The sequence below is a fragment of the Chroicocephalus ridibundus genome, unplaced genomic scaffold, assembly GCF_963924245.1.
Source record: "Chroicocephalus ridibundus unplaced genomic scaffold, bChrRid1.1 SCAFFOLD_723, whole genome shotgun sequence".
NCBI classification, from domain to species: Eukaryota; Metazoa; Chordata; class Aves; order Charadriiformes; family Laridae; genus Chroicocephalus; species Chroicocephalus ridibundus.
This window is the reverse complement of record NW_026961263.1, coordinates 3,985-21,145: the sequence shown is the minus strand read 5'-3', so window position 1 is coordinate 21,145 and position 17,161 is coordinate 3,985. Positions and strand designations below refer to the sequence as shown.

The following is a 17,161-nucleotide window of genomic DNA, read 5'->3' as shown; positions in this document are numbered from 1 at the left end:
AAAGGGCACCCTGCCAGCACCCCACCCCCTCCCCCCCAACTCCCCCCCCCGTCCCCCCCCCAGGGTCAGCACAGATCTAGCAGAGCAGATTCTCACCGTGGCAACTTTATTACAGGTACAGACATTAAAGAGAGAGACAGGCCGCGAGAGCCCCCCCCCGGGCAACGTCACCCCCCCCACCCCCCTCCACACACACCCCCCCCCTCCCCCCCCCCCAACTCATTTATTCGGTAACGAACCGCCTCCCCCCTCCCCCCCCCCCCCCAACCCCATCCGCGATTGCAATCAAGGTACTAAAGAAAAGAAAAAAAATGGAGAAAAAAGAAAAAAAAAAGAAAAAAAGAGAGAGGAAAAAAAAGAAAAAAGGAAAAAAAGAAAGCAGGAAGGCTATAGAAGCTGGGCAGGATCGAGAAGGAATCGAACAGGCCGGGCTGGGACGCGGGGAAAATCGTCTCTCAGCCGGCAAGAAAAAAAAAAAAAAAAAAAACTCATGGCACTATGTGGAGTAAAAGGAAAAAAAAAAATTAAAAAAAGGAAGAGGAGGAAAAAAAAAATAAGAAAACGATATATAAACAATGGAAAAAGAGAGGAAAAGGAGAAAGAAAAAAAAAAAAAGAGAGAAAAATCGCTCTTCCAAGTCTCCTCTACGGGGTCTCCATGCTGCCACCCATCTGCTGGTCCTCTAAGGCCACAAGCAGACTCAATAAGGAGCAAATCTCTGTTTTTCCGCTTTCAGTTTGTTAGTGACACAGGGCACAGCTGGAGCGGAGGCACCCTTAGCAGCAGACACAACATTTAGAGCCAGGAGAGGGACAGGTTTCATGCCAAGCAGACTGGAGACACAAGGGGCGGTCGGAAGAGGGTTGGGGAGGCCGGCGGGTGCGTCGGAGCCCCCCGCGGTGGCGAGCGAGGGGGTGGTGGTGGAGGAGGAAGAAGAAGAAGGGGTGGAGGGTTGAGAGAGGTTGATGCTGAGGTGGTCAGGGATCGTGACGGAGGCTGCCTGGGAGGAGGGTTTAGCGCTTTCTAAACTGTAACAGAGGAGAAAAGGAACAAAAAAAAGAAAAAAAAAGAAAGAAAAAAAAAACAAAAAAGACGGGTGGTGGGTGGGTGGAAGGGTACACCACAAAAAGAAAAAGAAAAGGGGGGGGGGGGAATAAAACCTAAAAGCACAGGACAAACAGCGTAAAAACGCAGGAGCCGAGCTCGGGGAAGGAGAGAGGGAGGGAGGGAGGGGGGCTGCCCAGGCCGTGCCCAGCGAGGGGTGGCCGAGCCACACCGGGACCCCCACCACCACCCTCCCCACGAGCCCCCCGCCGAGCCCTGGGCTCAGCAGCGGGGCCGTCCCGGTGCCCTCGGAGCCGGCACCTCAACGAACGGGTACGGAACAAGTGGAGGACGGGGGGGAAAAAAAAAAGCCACCAAGAGAGAGAAATCACAGGCGGCTCCTCGCTTGGAGCGGCCGTGCCACCCCGGCGCCAACCCACGGCCCGCCGAGCGGGGACACGTCCCTGCCACCTCCTGCTCCTCCATCCCCGGTCCCCGGGGACGGAGAGGACGGCGCTTTGCCAAGCCCCGCTCGTCGCGGGGGGACATGGCGGCAAGATGGGGCTGAGCACACGAAGGCCCAGGGTCGGGCCCGAAATCCCGGCTGCGGCAGAGCGAGCCGCAGCTTGCCGCATGGCGGGCATGCGGCCAGGGCTGCCGGGAAGCCAGCCGGCCCCCGGCAGGGCTCGAGGTTATCGGAGGGGAGCCAAAGCAGCGCCGACTCCTCTCCCTTGGGATCAGGGCATCCTGCTGGGAGATGCCGGGCATCTCCGCAAGCGGGTCCGGGGGAATCCCTCCTCTATCACCCCACCAAAAAAACAGCCCCGGCCACGCAAACACCAGATGGAAACAGCACAGTCCTAGAACGCCAAGAGCCCGACGGGGCCGGGCACGGCTCATACGCAGCCACGGGCTCCCCACAGCCGGACCCCTTTTTCCCCCCCAGCCGGGTCCGTTACACCCTACAGCTTCCCCCGGAGCGGGAGGCGATCGCAGCAGGAAAATGGGACAGCAGGCACAGGGAGGGGAAAGGAGAGGAGAGGGGAGGGCGGCGGGGGGGAAAGAAAAAAAAAAAAAAAAAAGAACAAAAAGGGGAGAGAAACCCCCTTCCCCTCATGCGTCGGGGCACAAGGAGGGTCCCGGCCCCGGGAGCGGTACCCCACGGCGCGGGCGTGCAGTGCCAGCCCCCCCGCCCCGGCCCCGCGGAGCCTCGTCGCTGGGAGACTTACCTGACATTAATTAGATACTGGGCCAAGCTAATGCTCGCTGCAGATCCAGTTATGGTAACCTGCCTGTCAGTAGATCCTTCCACCGGGTTGGCAATTTTGATCTGCGCCCCAGACATCTGGCGGATCTCATTGATTTTGGCGCCCTGACGCCCGATGATGCAGCCAATCAACTGGGGAAGGAGAAAGAGAGCGGCTTCGTTAGCGGCACGTCGGAGCCCAGAGCGTTAACCCATCCTCCTCCTCCCCACTCTGTCCCATCCCATCCCTGCCCTCCACAGGGACAGAGCTGGAACCCCCCGGGGAGGTGCAAGGGACAGAGAAAGGGAGTTTCTACACTAAAGCTGGCAGGAACTGGGAGAAGGGATGCGGTGCCGGCAAAAGTGGTCCAAGGAGGAAGTTTGGGGCGCAACCACAAGCCCTCCCGCAGCTTTGAAGCCAAAACCGGGCAAGCCCGCGCCCCGTTTCGTTAGAAGAAAGAGGGGCTGATGCCAGTGACCCCCCCCCCCCCCCCCACCAGGGACAACAAGGGGGCAGCTGCCTGCCCGCCTCCCACCCCCCTCCCTCCCCGCTAAGGGGCTGGGATACAGATCCCGTGCGGATACTCACATCATTTGGAATGGTGAGTTCGTGAGAGGTGGTTTGAGCGGAGGCATCCAAACCTGCTTAGAGACGGAGAGAAAAAAAACGGGAGAAGTTCAGGGGAAGGGGGGGGGGGGGTGTGTGGGGTGTGCGGGGTGGGGGGGCGGCGGGGCGCAGCGCAGACAGACCGCAGCAGTCACGCCAGCATTTGCTGCCGGCGTCATGGCTACCTCGAAGACTCTTTCAAACGGGAGGGGAAGGGCAGAGCAAGCTGTGAGGTTACTCCATCCCTCCCCGCTGCTCCCCACCACCTCCCCGCTTGGCCTGCTGCACCCCCCAACCCCCCCCCGCTGTCGATCACCCCAAGCATCCCCGTCCCCCGTCTCCCGATGTCACCACAGGATCTTCCTTCCGGTCAGGACAGTCCCGGAGCAGCGTTTTCTCACTGCGGGGGCTCCATTCGGGCGCTCGGCTCCGCTGCCCGCTCCGTTACCAGCTTCCAAGGGCTACGCTACCTCCCTCCTCCTCCTCCTCCTCGTCACTGCCATGGCCCCGGCAGGGCAGTGCTACGCCGGCCGGCACAGGCGCTACGAGGCTGCTCGCGACTCGGACACGGCCAAGCGCGTGCGCTAAGCAGATTATTTCTTTTTTTTTTTTCCCCTCTCCTTTTTAAGATATTTTTCCCCCCTCCCCAGCTCGCTCCGTGCTACAGGGAGCGGCGGGAGCCTCGAGACCTCAGGCCAGGGCTTCGGCAGGGGGGCGGCAAAGCCCGGGGACACGCCGGTGGCCCAGGCGGTTAACGGGGTGCCGTCCCCTCCCCGGCCAGCGATTCTGCCACTGGTGGCAAGTGGGGGCTTGCTCACTGCAGGCGACCCACTCCAGCGACTCCTGGGGCAGGGGGAAATTGGGAATCGCTCCCCCCACAGCACGTGGTTTGGGGGGCCGGGGGGTAAAGCTAAAAGCCCCAAGGCTCGCTAACGAGCCCTCGACCAAATCCTGCTGCTCTCCACTGTCCAAGCTGGCTTCTGGGGCACCTCCAACCAAGGCAGTCAGTACCTCCAGCCCTTCTAAGGCTCCCCTTGACCCCCCCTTTCCCCTCCCATCCGTGCACAAAGGCGGGCAGCATTTAACAGGGAGAACGAGACCCCAGTCAGTATTAATACACAATAGAATAACTACAGATTTTGTTTTTTAATCATTACCCCAATAGCCTTTCACCTCTGGAGAGCTGGATTCAATGCCTGTTAAGATACAAGTGACAATGAGTTCGGCTGTCTCAAGTTTAGAGCCCCAAATGGATATTTTTAGCCACCTTAGCAAATCTACAGCAAATTTGGTACAACTCAACAGTTGCCTGCTCAGGACTGGAGTAGCCGGAGGGGAGAGAGAGGGTGCTGCGGGTCGGGGGGGTCTCCCAGTGCATTGGCAGAGCTGTGGAGGATGGGGTGAAGAGGAAGGAAAGCAGCATGGAGGCCCTGCCTGCTTGGTTTGGTTTTTTTCATTTTGGTTTTTTTTTTTTTTTTCTACCCTCTGCGGCCCCCCGCAACTTGCCGAGGCAGATACCAAGTCACCCCCAGAGAGACGTCGCGACAAAAAAAGAAAAAAAAAATCATTACCTGGCCAGGCTCGGCTCGGGGGGAACGTTTGGTTTTGGTTTGGTTTTTTTTTGGTATTTTTTTTGCGAGTGCGAGACCCAAGCGGAGGCCCCGTTAGAGAGGAGCCAAGCAGCGGCTCCCGGGCTGGCCTTTGGCCCACGCTAGCGTACAGAAGAGAGAAGGAGTTTCCATACCACTGAATCCAGTGTTGCCATGAGACATTGGAAAGTGTGACTGTTGCATTGCCAACTGGTGCAGCTTGGTCAGCTAGAGGAGGCGGGGGGGGAAAAAAAAAAAGAAAAAAAAAAAAAAAGAGAGAGAGAGAGAAAGAAAAAGGCTGATGTTAGCCATTTCCCAAGCCCGGGGGGGCCAGGACTCACAGCACATCAACACAGTCACTGCCAGTGGCATCAGGTCCCCCCCCCCGGCCCCTCCACAAGGTCCTCTCCGCACCGAGAGGAGGAAGGCGCCAGGCCAAGGTGGGAAGCTGGGGAGGGGGGGGGGGGAGGGGGGCTGCGCCCACCCCCGGGTGAAGCGAGGTATGAAAGGAGCTGAGGGAGAGAAGCAGAGAGGAGCAGGAGAGGAGACGGCGGGGCGCTCGCCCCACGCCACGCGGGGAGCGGCGGCGGGGACAGGAGTGCTACGACGGGAGATGGGGATGGAGCCCGGCTCGGTTCAGCCCTCCGATATAGCTCTTACAGCCCAGCTTCCTCCTAGCCCTTCTCCTCCCTGGCCTGGCGCGTCAGAGCCAACCCCCCCCGCCCCCCCTCGCTGCTCTAAGGGGGCCAGGAGCGGAGCTCGACCCGCACCGAGCCTGTTACCGAGCCTACGGGATGAGCATGGGTGCCAGAGGATGGTGGTGTCCCACAGCAAGGCGGGCCAGCGCCCGCAGGAGAGGTGGCCACTGCCTGGACCGTCACTCCTCTCCCAAACGGCCCCCGACAGGCTGGCAACAGCCTGGGCCGGGCCGAATCCAACCCCCCCCCCCCCCCCCCACCTCTCCATACCACCACCCCCCCCCTCCAAATGCCACCTGCGACCGCTCGCTGGGCCAGCTGTCCCCTGCCCCAGGAGAACCACCATGACAGTGAACCATCATGTGCTGTTTTTGTTTTCTCTTGGTGGGCTGTGTGCCAAATTGAAGGGGGGGGGGGGCGGGCAAGGGGTGGGGGGGCAAGCCAGAGCTGGTGTGAAATGCCAAGCCAGGGAGAGGCAGGTCAGAAAAAAAAAAAATAATATATATATATATATAGGAGGAGGGAAGTGTCAGAAAGAAGGTGGGGGAAGGAAAAAGGAGAGATCTGAGACCGGGTGAAGCTGGCTGCAGGAGGGCGAATTGAAGGGAGGTTTGAGGGTTTTTTTTGGGGGGGGGAAGTTCGGATCGGAGCGAGCGCTCAGCCCAAGGTGACGGCTTAGCGGCTCGAGTCGAGAACGCGGGGAGAAAATTATTATCATCATTATTATTTTTTGTTTTGGTTTTTTTTTTTTGGAAGGGGGGTGAGGAAGAGGGTGGATTTCAAGACAAGAAGTTGTAAACAAAACTTACATCTGGCTGTGGAATGGCATACTGTCCTTGAATGGTATAGGCCTACAAAAGGAGGAAAACAGTCCTATTAACAACCATCGGACAGCCACCCAGGGACAGACAGATTTCAACTAGCCAGGAAGTCAGAGAGCCAAGGTGGAGAGTTCTCCGGGGCGAGGGAAGTGGGGCAGGGAGAGGCAGGGGACGGATAAATGCTGTAACAAGCAGTTTCTAGACGGGCGGTTACTCAAATTGGCCTTACGTGGCGGTTACGGGGAGGGAGTGGACAGTATGGCGCCGTCCCCCCCCCAAAAAAAAAATAAAAATAAAAATTATAAATAAAATAAGTGGCAGACAAAAAAAAAAAAAAAAACAACAGAACGGCTGGGATCTTGATGAAGATGTATGGTGTGGTGGAGTCCGACAATGCTTCTAGCCCTGCGCCCCCCGCCTCGCCGACAGGGGAAGATCTCCAACGCCCCCGGCCAGCCCTGCTAACTCCCGGCCCCTCCTTTCCCCGGCCCAGCAAACAAACCTCCCCCCCCCCCCACCCCTCCTCCCGCAAAAAAAAGAAAAACAAAAAAAAAACCAAAAAAAAACCCCAAAAAAACAAAAAAAACATCCCGTTCCGAGTCCTCTCGTCACTTCCGCACGCCTAGGAAAACGTCGCCGGGCAAGCTAGAGGTAAATGCTGGAGCTGGCTACCGATGCTAGACAAGGCAAAAGAGAGGCATTCGGGTGGGGGGGGGTGGGGGGGTAACAAGGCTGAGTGCCTGACCTGCCACAATTCCATGTCTTGAGGTTAAGGGACAGCCACAGACTTCAGATTCCTCCTGAAGCTACCCAGAAAGGGCAAGTTACTGGCTGGGGCCTGGCTGGCTAAGGTTTTTGGGGGGGTCGGGAGGGGGGGGCCGGGCAGGTGGGGGTGGGTGGGATAGGAAGGGGAGAGGGGGGTACACAGCCTCACTTCCAGGTCACCGGAAGAACTGCAGCCCAGGCTGGAATTGGCCCAAGTTCGTTGCCATGCAGTGGCTGCCGGGTGGCCTGCGTGAGGAGAGGTTGGTGGGCTCAGAGTCCAGTTCCCAGTGGACAGGAGTCCACAGCACAAAAGCCACCGTTGACGGTTTTGGGGGACGGGGACGGGGATGCCACCCTTGTTGGCAGTCTCAGAGAGGCCAAGGATTGAACGGGCCGTGGAGACTGAACTCCCCTCTCACCTCCTGAGGTGGTCCCTCCAAGTCAGAGTTGAGGCACATGGATGGGGCGGTGTGGGGGTAGCTCGCACTGCCGCTGCTGTACCTGTCCTGTGGATAAATTAGAGGACTTCAGTCTCCAGGGCTGTCAATCCGAAACCTTTCGCTAACACCAAAGTCACATCGACATTAGCTCTGCTTTTTCGAGGGCTAACCCTGCTCTACGCACGACTCTGAGCTGCGAAGACAGAGCGCGACACCACCGGGAGCGGGGCCCGGACGGCTGCGTGGGGCTGGCCGCGGCCCTGGGCCAGGGGAGAGGGGTGGAAGAGAAGGAGGGGGGAGAAGAAAGGGGAAGGGGAGGGAAAAGATGCATGGCCGTGGGAAGCCTGCTCCTCACTGCTCTAACGGGGAAGGCGGCCTGCTCCCGCGCCACGGGGGGAGCCGCAGGGTACGGCCCTCCGCTTGCAAGAGGCGCGGGGGGGACACAGCCGTACCAGCCAGGCGCTTCCCCCGGGGCGCAGAGCGGCAGGAGAAGCTGTCGGAGAGGCGGGGGTTGGGGGGGGGGGCTGACCGGGTTTGGGGAAGGGAGGAGGAAGAGGCAGGGAGGGCAAAATGGGGAGGTAAGGGAGGGGGGAGGTGGGGGAGGCCGAGGCGAGGAAGGGAACGGCGGCAAGTCTGTCCCCAAAACAAGCATGGCGTGCCAGCCTGGCGGGGTGGGGGGGTGTGGGGAAGAGCAGAGTCAGGCCTGGCTCTCGGGGAGGCCGGCGGCAGCTAACCCCCCCCTTCCCTGCCTACGGAGGCCTCCATCGAGGATGCTGGACCCTGCCTGCGCTGCCTGAGTGGGTCCCCGGGCTGGCTAGGGGCTCCAGGCCCTGCCAAAGCCCCCCCCAGCCCCGCTTCCCGCAGGGTTCTCCCTGACAGCGGGAAGGCAGCGGATACGTTTGCAGGAGTCGCCGCATTTTTCTCCAAGCGTTACGGCAGCCCTGGGAACCACAGGGCGGGAACGGGTGACCCGCACCCGGGCTCGAGCCTCCTGCCTTACCCAGGGGTCTGGATAGGACCCTGGGCGAGGATGCCCAGCCGGCACCCCCCCCACGCCAAACAGGGCCAGGGTCTGTCAGGGCTTTACAGCAGACAGGATCCCAAGGGAGCCCTGTCCCCTGTAACCTGGCTCGGTGGCAGGGCAGCAGGGAGCAACTCCCCCCCCCGGATCAGCTCAGCGCAGGAGGGACTAAATCCCACGTCACCTGATGGCTACTCCTATCTGACACCCTCCCCTCGCGCAAGATGAAACCTTTCCGCATCCCAGGCTAAGCCTTTGCACCCCAAAAGCCAGCCCCAGAGAGCAGAGAAACACTTCCCCACCCCCCCCTACCCCGCCCCAAACCCTCTGGGCCAGTCACCCACGACGTGTCACGCCGAGTCCTCAGAGCCAGCTCCAGGCAGAGCGGCAGCGCCTGGATTTGGCAGCTGGAGTCTCGGCCTGATTCAAATCCCCCACCGCCACACCAGGATTTGATTTTTTTTTTTTCCCCGGTTAACTCCAGAGCTGTTTGCCAGCACCCCCTCCTCCCCAGATCGGCCCTTTTAGCCCTCCCCATCCCCACCTCCGCCCTCTTCCGTCCCTCAGCGAGCTCAGCGAGGAAGGCTCGGAGCTGGCTCCGGGAGGCCAAGGACAAGCAGAGCCGCTCTCGGCCGGAGGAAGCGGCGTGGGTGACAGGCACGCAGAGCGGCTGATGCGCGCTGGCGGCGCGGCAGCTCGGTAAAACACCCCCTTCCTCTCCCCACCCCGTACCCCAGGAGCAGAGGAGAGGCCTTACCTGACCGCCTGCAAAGATGACGGGAGAGCTGGATGGCTTGGGTCGGTACGGGATGGTGACGCCCTTCGGGGGAGACTGGGTGACAGGCAGAGAGGAGAGGTTAGACACCGAGCGTCACCGGCACTGACAATCCCCACCCCAGGCGCCAACGCTCTGCTTTGGGTTTAAATTAGCCATTTAGGAGGAGGCAGAGCAATCCTCTTTCTTTCCCCATCCGGGGCACGGGGCCGAGGGAGGACAGAGCAGTATGCGAGGGAGGCTCGGGACAGCGGGACACCAGTGCTCAGTGTCACCGTGCTGGCCAGCATGACCGGTCACCGCAGAGCTGCAGGTGACACCCTTAGCTGGTGAGCAGCTCCAGAGGCCTGGCTCGACCCCGGTTTTAAGCAGCTCCAAGCCTCACCTGGATGAGGCTGTAATCCCCAGCTATTCCTTTATCCCCCAGCGACCGTTTCTCTGGCCTCAGCGGTTTCCACTCCTTAGGAGGGCCGCAGCTCGCCAAGGGCAGCGGGGATCCCTGCGCTCCACATGCCTCCCCGGGGGGTGGGAAACCATGGGGCCAGGGGGAGGCCCTACCTCAAGCATGACAACGCAGATCTGTTTGACGCACTCGATGATGGACTGTGGGATCCCAGCGATGGTGATGGCTCGCTCAGTCGAGTTGGGCAGCATGTCTCCTGCCACCTGGACCTGTGCCCCCGTGCTCTGCAAGGTTTAGAGTTAAAAATAGGCGGTCAGACCCCAGGGAGGGCTGTGACCTCAGCGACAAACCCCGTGGCTGGGTTATACATAGCCAAAACTGTCCCCCCCCCCCCTCCCCGCCTCCTACTTTTCCCCCAAAATAAAGTCCTTTAATCCTAGCTGGAAACAATTCGGTCATTGGGAGCCCGGGGCAGGAGAGGAGGACCTGGGCTGCAGCTTTTCCCTGTAACCCAAGTCAAGCCCATCACTGCAGCCGGAGTTAATCCCCTGGGAGCTCAGGGTCAGCAGCACCCGGTGCTAAGCGGCATTACCGAGGACGGCGCAGGCCTGGCAGCGCATTCCCCCTCACCAACAACTGGGAAAAGGTTTTGGGATGGGGCAGGATTGAGAGCCCGGGGTAGAGGGAAGCAGGAACCCAGGCATCCTGCGGCAGGGGACAGCGTGGGGAAGGGGACAGTCTGCCCCGAGTCTGTTTCACAAGCACTAAAAATACGAAGAGCTCTAAAAAAGAGAAGTGATGCCACGTCTCTACTATGCGGTACCACCCAGAGTGGGGGCTGATGTAAGGATTTACCCCTGGGGGCACCCGGACCCCGTGTATCGGGTAAATCCTTACATCAGCCCCCACTCTGGGTGGTACCGCATAGTAGAGACGCTGGCATCACTTCTCTTTTTTAGAGCTCTTCGTATTTTCTAGCTGCTTGTGAAACAGACTCGGGGCCAGACTGTCCCCCTTCCCCCACGCTGTCCCCTTGCCGCAGGATGCCTGGGTCCTGCTTCCCTTACCCAGGGCTCTCAATCCTGCGCCCATCCCCCGGAACGGCACGCAGGGAGGTGACGTGCCCGGCAGAGGGACGGGGGAGGATGATGCTGGCACAGGCAGGGCTAGGCCAAGGTCACCCTGGGGCTCTCCCAGTCCCATTTCCCAGAACTTCGTTAGCGGCTCAGAAATGACACGGCCACATTTTGGGGAAGAAAGAAGCCAAACTCAATGAAAACGGGGGTTTAACCCCCACCAGCCCAGCACAAAAGCACTGGCTGGGTCACACCGCAGCTGAACGGGAACCAGCGACGCTGGAGGGGGACAAGCAGTGGGGGCTTGGCGAGTCCACAGCTCCCAGTTCAGCACGGAGCCTCCCGTTGTAACAGGCGATGAAGGCAGGAACGGCTCCGGGGAAAACAAGCCCAGCGCTGATTACAGCGGTCATGTGCTGGCAGGGGGAGGGGAGGCACAAGGCCATGGCTCAACTGACCTACTGAAATAAAAGCTTTAACTCCGAGCCCAGCGCTTGGAGCCACGCTCAGACGGGGAGCCCTCGGAAGACACCAGCTCTCAGGGTACGGCAGAAACAGCTCCGGGCTCAGCAGCCTTGTAGGCAGCGGCAAGAGCAGAGGGGTCCTGGGGACACACCTGCCAGCACTGGGCTATCTCCTCCCAGGGAAAGGTCCCAAATCCAAAGGGCAAATCCAAATTTTTACCCCCGCAGGCGAGGTGAGGGCTACGGAGCTCTGCCCCGCACCAGGCGGGGAGCGCTCACGCCTTCCAAACGATGCGGAGCAGGATGGAAAAACTCCTCAACACCACGGCCTTGAGCAGGCCGTAACGCCCACAGCTGGGATCCAGGTTATCCAGGGTCAACATCCCCCCCTGGAAGTCACCGATTCAAGAGGAACAGGGGCACGATGCAGCTCCTCCTTCAGCGCTGCGCAGCCGCACCCCCAGAACCCCTCCTTGGTGGGGTCGGAGATGGGAGGCGAGCCCCCCGCTGCCCTCCGAGACGTGCCGAAGGGGAAACAGCACGAGCGTCCAGGAGGACAAGCAAAGCCAGGGGAGTTTCGAAGCCCCACTCTGTTTTAAGCCATTTAACTGGTGGCCACGGGGTGTTTTGGGCCCAGGGAAGTCCCTGCGGAGCTCTGGCACTCAGCGAGCAGCCACTTAAGGACAGCTGAGCGCGCACGGGGAAGTGGCACTACCTGGACCTTGACCCTGCTCACAGCTGGGCAAAGAGCAGGTTCTCCCCCCCCACACACCCCGCCCAGGGAAAACACCGCCAGCCCATACTGAACAACCCCATCCCACTGCTCATCCCCAAGGAAGAGCTTTCCCCCATGCTCCGGGGTGAATCCCAGGGTAAATTTATCCAGGGCCAGGGGTAAATGACTGGGGGGAAGGCAGCAGCTCACTGCGGGCGGGGGGTGAGGGGGGCTCGAGGTCGCAGACGCACCTCTTCCAGTTTGTCAATGATCATCGCAAAAGCTTTGAAGATGGCATTGGTGGGTCCAGCGAGGGTGATGATCCGTTCGGGGCAGTTCCCTTCTGAGATGTTAATGCGAGCACCGCTCTGCGGGAGAAAAAAAAACGAGCAGAGCTCAGAGCTCCCGGCCCCCCCACTCACACCCCTAAAAGCAACGGCGGGTCCACGGCCCAGCTGGGTTCTACGTGGGGCAGTCGGGATTCCCCGCCGGTGATGAATCCTGCCTCGGCTCGGCTCCGGGCAGCCATCTTATCCTCCTCGGCTTCCTGCCCGTCCCTGCCTACACCTCCCAGCATGCCCCGCGCCGCGGCTCCCATCTGCTGCCGGTGCCGCTGCCACCGCTCTGCCCGCAAATTCCTCCCACCGCCGCCCCACCACAATTCCCCCCCGCCCCGGCTCCCCACAACCCTTCCCGGTCCCCGGGGGACTCACCTCCTCACGCATCTTCTTCACCGACTCCCCTTTCTGTGCGGAGGGAGAGAAGGGAGAGGCGTTAGCGCGGCCGTGCTGGGCAGCAGGGCTGGGGCGGGGGGGGAAGAGGGAGGCAGGGCGAGGGGGTTTGTTGCTCACTTACCTTCCCAATGATGCTTCCCACCTCCTGGGATGGAAACAAAAGCGGCAATTAGTCAGCGCTTAAAAAAAAAAAATTCTGGGAGCCCAAAGCTTGAACAACTCCCTTTTACAGCTGAAAGAAGTTCCTCAGACCCCAGATATTCCCCCCCCCCAGGACACACTAACACCTTGCTCTCAGCTGAGCTCTCCATCAGGTCACTTTCCAGCCCCCCCCCCACTCCCCACGCTGTTATTTTTATTGATGCGCTGTGCTTTTAAAGCGCTGCCTTCCTCGTCATGAGATATCCAGGAGCCGGCCGGGTGCCAAGGAGCACATTCCTAACCCCGCTGCCTAATGGCTGCTGCAATAACGAGGCGGCTCGGAGAGGTCCAACCGACGCCGATTTACTGCCATGGAAGCGCCCAGCCTCCATCCAGGCCATCCCACCTCAGACGAAGGGGCTTCGGCACAGCCCCGCGTCCCCCAGACACCTACCTTTCCATGCATAAGTAGTCGGATGGTGAGCGTGACATTTAAACCACCTTCAATGACACCGGTGTCCATCTTGAGCTGCGTTGGGTTGAGTCAGGCTTTGTCAGTGGTCAGATCTTTGGTCGCTGAGTGAGCAGAGCTAAGAACGAGAGAGGGGTTGCGTTGAGGGGCTGAGCCAACCCGGTCTCTGACCCGTCCCCAGGGAATTCAACATCTCTAAGGTTTTTTTTCCTCCTCCTGCATATCCCCCTGGCAGTTTTAGGGCCGCTCTCCCCTCCAAGCCGTGACCAGGAGAGCTGATCCACAGCACTTCAGCTCCCCAACAGGCCGATCCTCCTGCCAGGAGTTTCCCAAGGCTGAACTGGCACAATCCCACCTGCATCAAGCAACAGCTGGAGCCGCGAGGGCTCATCCCTGCCTCCTTCCAGCCCCGCTTCTCGCAGAAGCTTCACCTACAGCTCCGGGGAACTTGCCTCTACTTGCGATCCCCACACCTTCATCTAGATTACAAGCTTTCCTCCGCAGCTGCATGTAGACACACACGCGCCTGGCGGAGCGACCGCCCCGTTCCCCTTTGGTTTAACCCGCTTGGGGAGCCGGGCTGTTGAGAAAATAAAAATATAATAACTTATCTGTGCCCTGAGCCTGCGTGGGGAGGCCTTTCAGACTGGTTTCCAAGCTGATTTACTCAAACCAGATAAGGCCACATGAGCACACGATCAGGTTTCAAACAACCTGCGGCCTGAGTCGACAGCAGTTGCAAAACACCCCGACCGGCCACCGGCTTGGTTAGTCAGCCGTTTAACTTTCAAAATAAATTAAATAAACTAAATTTCAGCTCTTTTTTTTTTTTTTATCAGTCCGGCTGGTCACCGCCCCATCAAAGTTTAACCAAGCCCAGGGAAAGAAGAAGCCGGGGTGAGGGCAAGGGGATTAATCTGGCAGGGGACCATGCCAAGCGGGCAGCGCTGCCACACTCCGGGTTAATGCTCTTTTAAGGGGAAGCCGCTGGCATGGAAGGGTGGTTATTTTTTTGCCGTAATGACGAGTTACGGCCTCCATAAACTCAGCCTGACATCCCGTCGGATCCAAAAAGGCGCCCGTTTGCCTAGTTTGGAAGGAAGGGCTCAGGATCCCAGCCTGGCAGTGGCGGAGCGAGGAGGAGAGTCTAGACCCAAGCCCACGAGCCGGTTGTTTACGAGTTTCCCGGTTCACCGGAGGTGGCAGGAGCCTCGCTGGCACCCGCCGCCGTCTCTCCGGCTCTGAACCCACTCCTCCTCCCACCAGTTCAGCGTCCCAGTTCGCCTTCGTTAGCATTAATTTGCTTTCCTGGCAGCGGTTCTGCCAGTCGAACGAGCTTGGGTCGGTTACGGGGCTGCCTCGCAGCCCATCAGGGACAAAAGGAGCCGACCAAACCTGCCGAGGGGTTACGCAAAGGGAGAAGCCAAGCCGTGTGGGGCAGGCCGAGGCCAGCGAGCAGCCGCCTCTCCGATCCGGGCTCACAGTGCGGTTCTTCCGCAGGAAAAACTTCCCCCCAAAACTTCTCCTTACCTCCATCCGGCAGCCCTGCCTTCCCCCACGGTGCACGTGGAGGGCCCAGCCCCTGCCTGTACCGGGATCAAACACCCACCAGGGGCCTCCCCCCTCAGGATCCCGGCCCCAAACTGGGACCATTTTAGGGGAAAAAGTGGTTGCCGGGGCAGGGATTTGGCTCCAAAACCAGCCCATCCCCGAGGCCGGGGGAAACGTGGCTCCAAAACCGGCTCATCCCTGCGGCTGGGGGGAGGTGACAAAACAACTCCAGAGCTGGAGACCCCCACTCTGAATCTGGCCTCGCTGGCCAGGGGGAGAACGGGGCCGGAGGGGTGGGGCGGGGGGGGGGGCGGTGTGCGCCACGGAGCGAACCCCAGGCCCAGGGGGTCCACAAAGGCGGGTAAGAGAGGGACCCCAGTCCCGGGATCGCGGCTCTAAACCGGACCCGGAGGAGGGAAGGGGAAATCGGCCAAGTGCCGGGAGCACGGCTCAGCCCCGAGGAGATGGGGGGCGGCTCTGGACCCCGAACCGGGGCAGGCAAAACCGTCTCCGCGGCTCTAAAAACACCTCAGCACCCAGAGGCGGGTGGGGGGAGACATCCCGGCCCGGGATCGCGGCTCCAAACCGAGCCGGTCCCAGGGGGATGAAGGGGGGGAACCCCCAACTGCTGGAAAAGCGGGGGGAGGGTGGCGGCTCCGAGCCGGGCCCACTCCCCCCCGCGCCCTCGGCGGCCACGCCACGAACCGGGGAGGAAAAACAACTTGGGATGGCGGCAAAAGCTGATCGAAAAAAAAGAAAAAAAAAAAAAAAGGAAGGAAAAAAACTAAAGCAAGAAAAACACAAAAAAGGAAGAAAAAAAGGAAAAAAAAGAAAAACGAAATTCCTCCCCGCCACCCCACCCCCCCCGCAACGGCTCTCGGTACCGAAGGGGGGGGGGGAGGGGGGGGGCGGTGGCGGCGCCATGTGACGCACGCGGCTCCGCGGCCCCCCCCGGTCCCGGTCCCCGCAGGGGGGGTCGTGAGGGGGTGGCGGGGAGGGGGAGGGAGAGGTGGCGGGGGCCGCCAACCCCCCCTTAACCCCCAAAAACCGACACCTCCCCCCCCCGGGCCCGGCGGCGGCGCGCGCGCAGGCCGCGGCCTAGGCCGCGACTAGGCCGCAGGTAGGCCGCGGGCTGGCGTGAGGGGCGCGGCCGGCGGCGGGCGGCGCGGGGCCGCTACGCGAGGCCGCGGCTCGGCGGCCGTTATGGAAGTCGGTGCCGGATGGCGGCGGAGGAGGGGAGTTAAGGGGAGGCGGGGGGGAAGGGAAGGGGTCGGGAGGCGGCGTGGGGTGTGTGGTGGGGTGGGGGGGGGGTTGGGGGTCGGGCCTACCTGGAGCGGCGCCGGTAACGGCGGCGGGAGAAGGGCGCTCCGGGCGGAGCGGGAGGAGGGAGGGCGGGGAGGAGGGGAGGGAGGTGGGGGGGGAGAGGGAGCGCGGGCGGGCGGGATGGCGGCGGGAGGCGGCGGCGGCGGCTGCTCCTGCTGCGGCGGCCGCGGCGGGTCTGGGAGGGGGCGGCGGGAGCGGCCCGATTTACACCCCGCCCCGACCCGGAAACGGACGCCGCGCACCAGCGAGGCGCGGCGGGGCGGGGATAGAGCGGCCTCCTCCCTCCCCCGCGCGCCCCGCCCCGCCCCGCCCGGCGGGAGCCAACGAGGAGTCGGGGGGGGGGGGGGGGGGGAGGGGAGGCGGGGGGTAGAGCGGCCGCGGGCCGCCACAGCGCCACCCGCGGCTCGGAGGACTGCGGGGAGGAGGGCAAGGGGGGTATTGGGGGGTGGGGGGGCACGGGAAGGGGGCGGCAGGGGGGCAATGGGGGACAGTAGGGACAGGGAGGGGGCACGGGGGGCAATAGGGGGGCAATGGGTGCAGGAGAGGGTCTATGGAGGGCAATAGGGGGCAGGAGGGGGGCTATGGGGGCAACGAGGGGGCAATAGGGGGGCAGTGGGGGCAGGAGGGGGGCTATGGAGGGCAATAGGGGGCAGGAGGGGGGCTATGGGGCCAACGAGGGGGCAATAGGGGGGCAGTGGGGACAGGAGGGGGGGCTATGGGGCCAACGAGGGGGCAATAGGGGGGCAGTGGGGGCAGGAGGGGGGGCTATGGGGCCAACGAGGGGGCAATAGGGGGGCAGTGGGGACAGGAGGGGGGCTATGGGGCCAACGAGGGGGCAATAGGGGGGCAGTGGGGGCAGGAGGGGGGGCTATGGGGCCAACGAGGGGGCAATAGGGGGGCAGTGGGGGCAGGAGGGGGGGCTATGGGGCCAACGAGGGGGCAATAGGGGGGCAGTGGGGGCAGGAGGGGGGCTATGGGGCCAACGAGGGGGCAATAGGGGGGCAGTGGGGGCAGGAGGGGGGGCTATGGGGCCAACGAGGGGGCAATAGGGGGGCAGTGGGGGCAATGGGGGCAGGAGGGGGGCTATGGGAGGGCAATGTGGGGTAATGGGGGGAAATGGAGGCGGGGGGGCAGTGGGGGTATTAGGGAGTGGGGGGCATGGGAAGGGGGGCAATGGGGGGCAATAGGGGGCAATGGGGATGTAATGGGGGGCAAGAGGGGCAGGGGGGGCGTGAGGAGGCAATAGGGGCAGAGGCGGGCAATGGGGGAATCCTGG

The 17,161-nt window shown here is 61.8% G+C and overlaps 1 protein-coding gene across 1 annotated transcript; it reads right to left on the bottom strand.

Moving 5' to 3' along the window:
- Positions 1-489: 489 nt before the first annotated feature.
- Positions 490-16,047, bottom strand: LOC134509163 (poly(rC)-binding protein 2-like). Its single transcript, XM_063321647.1, has 16 exons — positions 15,891-16,047; positions 12,994-13,129; positions 12,520-12,543; positions 12,378-12,410; positions 11,875-12,032; positions 11,240-11,303; positions 9,565-9,693; positions 8,989-9,063; positions 7,190-7,276; positions 6,951-7,016; positions 5,994-6,035; positions 4,642-4,714; positions 4,055-4,093; positions 2,880-2,932; positions 2,274-2,443; positions 490-1,028 (listed from the first exon to the last, which is right to left on the bottom strand). The coding sequence occupies exons 2-16, from the start codon at positions 13,060-13,062 to the stop codon at positions 701-703; spliced, it is 1,410 nt and encodes a 469-aa protein (XP_063177717.1). The 5' UTR covers positions 13,063-13,129; positions 15,891-16,047; the 3' UTR covers positions 490-700.
- Between the last annotated feature and the right edge of the window lie 1,114 nt (positions 16,048-17,161).

What these genes read in the sequence shown, in the direction of transcription:
- LOC134509163 (XM_063321647.1), bottom strand. Translation starts at nt 13,062, where the DNA reads ATGGACACCGGTGTCATTGAAGGTGGTTTAAATGTCACGCTCACCATC. An exon ending in TGAAGAAGATGCGTGAGGAG is followed by an intron (nt 12,033 to 12,377) that starts GTGAGTCCCCCG and finishes TTTCTCCCGCAG; the next exon opens with AGCGGTGCTCGCATTAACAT. An exon ending in TTTCCATCCTGCTCCGCATC is followed by an intron (nt 9,694 to 11,239) that starts GTTTGGAAGGCG and finishes TAAACCTTGCAG; the next exon opens with AGCACGGGGGCACAGGTCCA.